At 46.5% G+C, this 8,908-nt stretch overlaps 1 protein-coding gene across 1 annotated transcript in view; it reads right to left on the bottom strand.

Moving 5' to 3' along the window:
- Positions 1-8,114, bottom strand: part of INSC (INSC spindle orientation adaptor protein) — an 88,991-nt gene extending 80,877 nt beyond the window's left edge. Inside the window, exon 1 of the mRNA XM_070935164.1 lies at positions 8,020-8,114. Within this exon, the coding sequence (XP_070791265.1) occupies positions 8,020-8,114 (95 nt within the window). The remainder of the gene's footprint in view (positions 1-8,019) is intronic.
- Positions 8,115-8,908: the final 794 nt, after the last annotated feature.

Genomic DNA, 8,908 nt, shown 5'->3' on the forward strand with positions numbered 1-8,908 from the left:
CAATGTTCCATGTGTGTGTTTGTGTGCCTTGGTGTTTTTGTGCACACACATACACAAGTGTGTTTTAGTCAGTTTTGGACAAGTCCCTGCAGTTTTCTTGGCAAGGTTTTTAGGAAGTGGTTTGCCTTTCCTAGTAGATCTGCAACACTCAAAGGTGAATATGAATTACTTGCAGCCTAATGATAGACAATGTATTTGTGCATTGAGACCAGAATCATATTTTACCCTCTCTGTGGTCTTGCTGAATGAGAGCTCCATTTCTTCAAGGTTAATTTATTCAGGGCCATGTGATAGGAAGAGAATAGATGGTTTTAGAATCTAGAATTAGTGGAAATAGTTATTTTCACTAATGCCCCTTTTTCCCCTCTTTTCTGCAAGAGATAAAACACTCGATGTATCCTGCTAGCTTTGGAAATAGAAAAAGTATGTTGGATTTTCTCCATTTGCCATGTTGAGTAAGTTATTTCCACCACATTATATAACCGACAGGTATCTTAAATTATTGCCATTATCCTTGTTTGATCATTGTAAAATTGTCCTTTCATTTTAACCCAGTACTGCAAACGTTCTCCCAGATACCCAGTATGACTTTGGCAATTGTGATCTCAGACCAAGAAAAGAGGAGTCTCTTTAGCCATTAATGGATCTTTTGGATACAATATCCCGTTTGCCTTTCAGTGTCACCATACTCAAAGCCCCTGGATGCACATTATTTATTTGGAGTTATGGGAGAAGACACTTAAGAATTCCATGGACAGATAAGAAAACAAACAAATGGGTCATCATCAAACAAATCAACCCAGAGTCAAGGCACAAATGACCATCCTACTTCAAATATATTATGCAAACATGTAGCTCTCTGGAGAAGAGTCTATTGCTAAGAAAGGAGAGAAGAGGATGACCAGCAGCAATAGCAATAGCAATAGCAATAGCAATAGCAATAGCAATAGCAATAGCAATAGCAATAGCAATAGCACTTAGACTTATATACCACTTCACAGTGCTTTACAACCCTCTCTAAGCAGTTTACAAAGTTAGCATATTGCCCCTAACAATCTGGGTCCTCATTTTACCGACCTCAGCAGAAGTAGCCTACAGTACTGCATTCTAACCTGCGCTACCGCAGCTCAGCAAGGTTGATAGACTCATTTACAGTGGTGATGAGTGTACCATTGGAAGACCTGTAGGACCAGGTTAGGAACAGATTGTCACAGAGAGAAAAATCTAGCTACATGGTTGTGAGTCAGCATTGACCTGATGGCACATAATTAATCTAAATTGATTTACATTGTCTATATTAAGTAGTATAAAGTCCATTGGAGTTGGGTAGCTATCATAAATTCAAATAAATGAAATGAAATGAAATGAAAAAAACAATACTGCAGGGTTGGCTTATTGATTAAACATTTTTCCTTTTCTAATCGTTGAATGGTTCACCCTACACACAAGGATGTCCATACAGTAGAATCAATTCAATCAAGACTCCTGTATGCAAATTTCCAAAATAAGTCATTTGCATGTGACTATTTTTTTTTTTGCATGTTTATATTTATAAATTGGTTTTTGTGCAAACCAGCTACTGCAGGTATGAGTCAAAGGATAAATTACTAATATGTTCTATTTGCCAAAATGAAAAGACTCCTTTGCCTAAAGTGCTTCAAAATATGTGGGCTAAATTTATTCCAGAGCGCAGCTATAGTAACATTGCTGCTCCATCAGTCTCATTTGGCTTCTCTGGTTTGTTTAGCATTGTGTGCAAATAAGTAGCTTTATTTCTTTCCAAAGTTCATTTAGATTCCTCCCAACATTACCCTGACAGCAGGGATGAAATCCAGCAGGTTCTGACAGGTTCTGGAGAACCGGTAGCAGAAATTTTGAGCAGTTCGGAGAACTGGCAAATACCACCTCTGGCTGGGCCCAGAGTGTGGTGGGAATGGAGCAGTGGTGGGTTCCTCCCAGTTCAGCCCAGTTCAGCCAAGCCGGTAGCAGTGACGATATGATGTCACCGAACCGGTTCTCTTTGTCCAGGAGACTCCCACCTGCCCCCGCATTATTGCTACCTTTTATTTCTTCTTTTTTAGCCCAGCTGATAGGTGCGGCAGAGTGGATTGCCGCACCTCAGCTGGGCAGATTCCTAACGCGCATGCGAGCGAAATTTGGCACGCATGCAAGCAAAGCGAGTCAATCTTAAAGTCAATCAGGAAGAGCTGGAAGACATTTCCTTAGATCTCCACCAAACTCATTGTTGGAGTGTCAGCGATCTAATGTCTTACAGCTTTTCACGATCGACTTTTAAGAGTGGCGAGAAGCCAACAGCAAAAGAAGCAGCAGCGGAGGTGACAGGGGCATGTGTGTCTCTCCCTCCATGGTCCTCTCCTGGATGACAGCCAGGCCCCTGGCCTGCCCGGCTTGCCCCCGGCTGGCTCCACGCGCATGCGGGCTAGCTTGGCAACAACAATGCCAAAAAGTTCTCTGGTCAGCCAGCGAAAAGGAAGTTGCTTCACGCTTTCTCTCCATTGCCCTTCCTGGCTGAAAAGCCATGGCTAGTGGGCCGTGGGAACAGGGTTACTCTCTTGACTGGGGGCCTGGGTGTGTCCTCAGTGAACCTGCCCCTGAGGTCCAGAGGGAAGCCTTTCTCCTGCACGTTCATCTCGCGGACAGGACCCAGCCGGCAGGAGTGGGGTGCTCTGGCTGCAACCACGGGGAAGGCCCGTCAGAGGTGAGAAGAGATGCTTTTCGGCCAGGAAGGGCAATGGAGGGAAAGCTGAGATGACCACCACCACCCTACCATGTCCCGACTTGGATATGGGGCTGGAGTGTCAAAAAAAAAGTGTCAAAAAGTCCCAAAAATGTTCGCCACTGTTTTGGTGGGTGTGGCTTGGGGGGGTATGTGACTGAGTGCATGAGTGTCAAGTTGGCCACACCCACTTAATTATGACCCCCCCCCAACTAGCCACACCCATAGAACCGATAGTAAAAAAAAATTAGAACCCACCACTGGAATGGAGATTTTGCAATATCCTTCCCCAGGAGTGGGGAGGGAATGGGGATTTTGCAGTATCCTTCCCCTGCCATGCCACCAAGCCATGCCCACCAAGTCACACCCACAGAACCGGTAGTAAAAAAATTTGGATTTCACCACTGCCTGACAGGATAATCCAAGAAGGAAAACTTGAGCTTGTTCATAACAAACCAACATTCTTTAAAACTCTGGCTTAACATGATATGAGACCAAGTATAGCCAGCCTCAATTTATCCCTGCTATGTAAGAATGTGAAGATCAGTGAAAATCCAGTGTATTTTAATATGTGCTCTGTTGAAGAGATTTCTGTTCCTGGAAGCTTTTTTATTATTTTTCTTGAAAAGTGAACATACATTTGCCAACTCAGACTGGTGTTTCATTCCAAAAAGTGTGGCACAAAAAAAAAAAAAAAAAAGGATCAGCCTTTACAAAAATGCATGTATTGTTATACGCATGTAGCATGCTTTTGCTGTGAAAAGAAAAGCCAAGAGGCCCAAGTGTCCAATATATTTTCAAAAGTAAATTAGATTTATTTTAATGGAAAGACAAACACAAGCAACAGTTTATTCCTGCAAGCATTTATCTTCCACTGGGACTGGGAAATCTAAGCCTACTCACAACAACATCAGTAGAGAAATTCTATTACAACCTGGGAACACCAGTCTATCTTCCTTTCTGTCTTTTTGTTGTGCTCATTTGTCAGTTAGGACTGTCTTCTTAAAGCCACTTGCTGTGTTTCTCTATTTTACCTTTTACCCACACAACCAGGCCTGTCTGTGTCCCAAATCCCTCTATTTGACCATCATGTGTCCTGTGCAAATTTACCTACAATTTATTTTATGGTTCAACTTCTTCGCTATGTGTATCCCTCTTCCTGCCTATTTAGGCAGGCAGAAAAGTGTCCAGAATGTTCAAAACTATAAGCTTCATAAATTTAGACTTCTGTCATATGCTTAGCATGTGCCATACACCTGCATTTTGCAATGAGAAATATATTTAAAGAGACAGCAGAATAAACAAACTGCTTTTTATTAGTTCATGAAGCTGTCCTGTGCTATGCTCATTTTTAAAAGTCCTCCTGTCAAAAAAAGAGGTGGCTCCAAATCACAAAAGAAAATAATTTCTTACTCATTTTTCCCCCTATGGGAAGGGGCCATAAAATGCCCAGGTCTAGCCTAACCTGATGATCAGTTTTCTTTAAAGAAAAGAAATACAGTTTATATGTATTCATGTTTATTACAAGCTCTTAGTAGGCTTATCAAGAAGATTACTTACTGGTTCCTCTCAGATGCTCTAATATGAAAGTAATGTGTTTTTTTTTTTCTGAGAAAACAGAACATAGGCTCCCACCTGGACAATCCATGGTGCATAGAGGCAATGTTGTCAGGGAAGTAGTTTCTTGAGCTACAATGATGCTAGAAATCAGTCTGAGCTGTCAGACTGCACCACCTTCAGCAAGCTGAAGAGCTTGGTCAATTAAGTCTCATTCTGCACCATAGGAATTAGCGGAACAAAACACATGGAGGAAATGCAGGGCAGGTCTTGGGCCTCTTTCAGAAGGCCAAGAGGGTAGGTATGGTTCTCACCTTGCGAGGCATGATATTCTAGACGGTGGGTAAAGTGGTTCGGGAATAACGAGAGGCACAAGCAGGCTAGTGACAACAGCTCTTTAATATACAGTGAGACTTCAGCGAAAACTCAGAGGCTGCAGCCCTCCTTATATACAATCCTGGAGGGACTGTCAGCCAATCAGAAACTCAGGCAGGTTTGAAAGTCCTGCTAAAAGTATCAATACATAACACCCCTCCCTTCCCAGAAGGCACTAACACTCAAATATTTACATAAGTACACACAAAATCTCGCAGGTGTCCTGGCCGAGTTCTCGTCCTAGTTGACCTGCGCAGTTCAGTGTTTGGTGGGGCATCGAGCTGGTCAGAGGGACTTTCTGTCTCTCCCGGTTCCGCCAATGGAACCTCCTGGATTTTGTCTGGGGCGTGGTTATCCCCAGTTGGGAGTGGCGACTCGCTGGGGCAGCGCTGGAACCAGGGCTTGTCAGCTAAGTATTCTCTCAAACTCGGGCTTGAGTTAGCTGTTTTGGGAAAGTTATTGTAGTTAGGTTCGGAGATGTCTAAATTGATGTTTGCTTCGCCGACTATTCTTTTTCTAAGTTGGTCTATGTGGCGTTTCCAGAGTCTGTCCACCCCTACGTCTACCGTGTAAGTTTTTGGGCCCGTTATGCCCACTATGGTTCCTGCAACCCATAGAGGTCCGCTAGCATAATTGTGAGCGAACACCGGGGTCCCCACCTGGAACTGTCTAAGTCCAGTGGTCTCTCCCTTGAAATTTTCGTGTGTGTAATTGGGGTGAAGCCTGTCTAACACGCACCAAAGCTTCCTGCCCATGAGGAATTCGGCTGGGCTTCTCCCTGTGGCCGTGCATGGTGTGGCATGCTGGACGGCTAGAAATTGGTCTATCCTGGCCTGCCAGTCCCCGTTATCTAGCCTGGACAATGCTTCTTTGGCTGTTCTTACGAAACGTTCAGCCAAGCCATTAGAAGCCGGATGGAATGGGGCCGATAGGGCATGGCGGATGCCCAGCCCGGCCAGGTAGCCCTCAAACAGGGTCGCTGTGAATTGAGGGCCGTTGTCAGATACCAGAGTATCCGGTAGGCCATGTGTGGCAAATAGCTTGTGAAGGACTTTGATGACTGCCTCGGCTGTGGTAGAGGGCATTAGTATTATTTCGAGCCATTTCGAATGTCACTGCGTTATTTTAGTTACCAGCTGAGCTCATTATTTCTGGACTATCTGACTCTCCGTACCTTGCCAAAAATTGTTATCAAAAGCTACTACGCATGTCCATCCACCCACATTCCTTCTCACACACTCTTTCCTTTGTTCTCCTGCCAGAGAGGTCCGTCTTGGACCGGCAGGAGATCTCACTTGCCAAAATGTAACAATTTAACTTTTCTTAGTTAGTGAGGTGTTTTATTTTCTTTATAACAAATAAATGAGTTTTATTAGAAACCTTTCTCGCGTTTCTTTTCAGAATATTGCAACTTGGAATAAGCCTCGATTCATCTCCTCTAAACCAGGGTAATTAGTCCCAGAGCTAAACATGGGATTAATAAATGCCCTCACATCAAAAAGGCATCGACTATGATTAAAAATGTTTGCCCATGGAAGGGGCCGGCAAAATCAATATGGATCCTCCCCCATGGTCCTTTTGGTTTCTCCCACTCTTGGATGGGCGCTATCGGGGGATCGGGCCGAGACTCCTGACAGGGTCTGCATTTCCCCACCCACTCGGATATGACTTGGTCCATGTTGGGCCACCAGACATAACTGCAGGCTAAACTTTTCATTCGGACAATCCCTGGATGCCCCTCGTGCAGTAACTCCAGGACCCTCGTTCTCAGTTTTGTTGGTATTACCACCCTATCACCGCACAACAAACAACCCCCTTGCATAAATAATTCGTTATGTTTGTTAACATAGCCCTGGTATTCCCCACCGACCGCCTTGACTGGCCACCCCTTAAGGACCCAACCCATTACAGTACGAATTACAGGGTCCCTAGCAGAGGCTTTCGCCACCTCGCAAGAGGAGATAGGTCCCAAAGTCATGGTGTCGATCAGTAGAATGGGGGTCTCCGGCGTGGGGTTGACCAGTAAGTCGGGGAGGGGGCAGCGGCTGAGGGCATCCACGTGGCCCAAGGTCCGTCCGGGTCGATGGACAAGCTGGTATGAATAGGCCGACAGGAAAATGGCCCACCTGGTCAACCGTGGGGACAGGGCGGCGGGGGTGGGCTTGTCACTGGCCAAGAGTCCAAGCAGGGGCCTGTGGTCAGTCACAAGTTCAAATTGGCAGCCATAGAGATATTCATGGAATTTTTTAACCCCCGCAATTGCAGCCAGAGCCTCTCTGTCCAACTGACTATAGTTCCGCTCTGCGCTTGACAGGGTGCAAGAGTAAAATGCAATAGGCGCCTCTAGGCCGTTTGGTAGTCTATGGCCTAGGACGGCACCAACTCCTACGGGGGAGGCGTCACAAACCAATACAAGTGGTAGCGCCGCGTTGTATTGTATTAAGAAGCTATCTTCGGATAGAAGTCTCTTTACAGCCTCGAAAGTGGCTGCTTGGGCTTTTCCCCAAACCCAAGGTACATTTTTACCTAAAAGTTTGTGTAAGGGATCTGCAACTGTGGCCTTGTCCTTCAAAAACATTGAATAAAAATTGAGCAGTCCAAGGAAGGCTTGGAGCTCCGCTTTGGTTTTGGGGGCTGGTGCGTTTTTGATTGCTCTCACTTTACTTTCGGTGGGGTGGATGCCTGTGCCATCCATCCTGTACCCCAAAAATTCAACGGAGGGGACAGCGATCATGCATTTATTTTTCTTTAATTTAAGTCCCGCTTCCCTAAATCTGGATAGGACATTCCTCACTCTGTCCCCTAGTTGACGTTCATCCTGAGCGCTGATTAAAACATCATCAAAATAGGGCACCACCCCCGGGAGCCCTTGCAATAGGCGCTCCATAGTGCTTTGAAAAAGGCCGAGTGTGACTCTCACCCCAAACTGGAGCCTGGTGCATTTGAATGCACCCCTATGAGTTACAATTGTCTGTGCCTCTGCCGTGGCGTCGTCAACTGGTAATTGTTGGTAGGCCTGAGCTAGGTCTAATTTTGCAAAAACTTTGCCGGGCCCCAGGGAGTGTAGTAGATGATGCACGATCAGCACCGGATAGGCGCTCAGCTGCAAAGCCTTGTTGATCGTGCACTTGTAGTCAGCGCAAATTCTGATTGAGCCGTCAGATTTAACTGGGGTCACTATGGGGGTCTCCCATTTCGCGTGGTCAACGGGGACCAACACCCCTTGTTTAATTAATTTGTCCAGTTCCGCATCGATCTTTGGTTTTAATGCAAAAGGCACCCGTCTGGCTTTAAGTCTTATTTGGGCTACGTTGGGGTCTAGGTTTAGGGAGATAGAGGTTCCCACATACTTGCCCAACGTGTCCCTGAAGACGTCTTGGAACTCGTTCAGGAGGCTGTCCTTCAGTGACGGCTTGGACATTCGGTGGACGCCGGTGAAGCCCATGCCAAGGGCTCAGAACTACCCCATGCCTAGAAGACTGGGTAGCTGCTTTGACATGATGGTCAGCAGCAGGTCTTTTTCGTAGTCTCCGTAGGTGACTCGGAACGTGCCCACGCCTTCGAGGGGGACCCGGTTCCCCTGGTAGTCTAGGATGCGTAGTCTTTGCTTGGATAGCTGGTCGTTCCAGAACGACGGCAGGAGGGTCTTCAGGGTTGCCCACGACATTATGGAGAGAGCTGATCCGGTGTCGATCTCCATCGAGCATGGCTTGCCGCTGATTTCGACCACCGTGCTGACTTTGTCCTCGATCACCGTGCTGGCCTGGTCTATGTGAACGCTGCGGCCATCTCGCAGTTCAAATTCGCGCTGTTTCTTCACGCCGCCTTCTCTCATTGGATGCTTCTGACGCGTTGATTCTGGTTGGCTACGGCGCTCACGTGGTTGGTGTTTTCTGGGCAGAATGGCTCTACAGACTCGCGCCAAGTGCCCTTTTTTCTCGCAACGCCTGCAAATAGCCTCTCTGTATTTGCAGGACAGTCTATCATGGTGCCCGCCACAGCTGGGGCAGTTTCGCCGAGGGCTGCCTGCGTCTTTTCTGTGGTGCTCTGTTCGGAAGACGTCCTCATCAGACTCGGACTCCAAGCTGGATCCGGCGTCTTCCCTGTGCACTGGTGTGGACTTGGGGCTGTCTTTGCTGGTCAGCGGACGCTGCAGCGTTTCTGTGGCTTTTGTAGAAGCTTCATGAGCTCTGGCCTCGTCTAGGGCTCCAGCAAGCGTTAAATCAGGTTTGGCAAGCA

Source organism: Pituophis catenifer, unplaced genomic scaffold (assembly GCF_029215685.1).
Source record: "Pituophis catenifer annectens isolate HBS135680 unplaced genomic scaffold, rPitCat1.0.hap2 SCAF_1, whole genome shotgun sequence".
Taxonomy (NCBI): Eukaryota; Metazoa; Chordata; class Lepidosauria; order Squamata; family Colubridae; genus Pituophis; species Pituophis catenifer.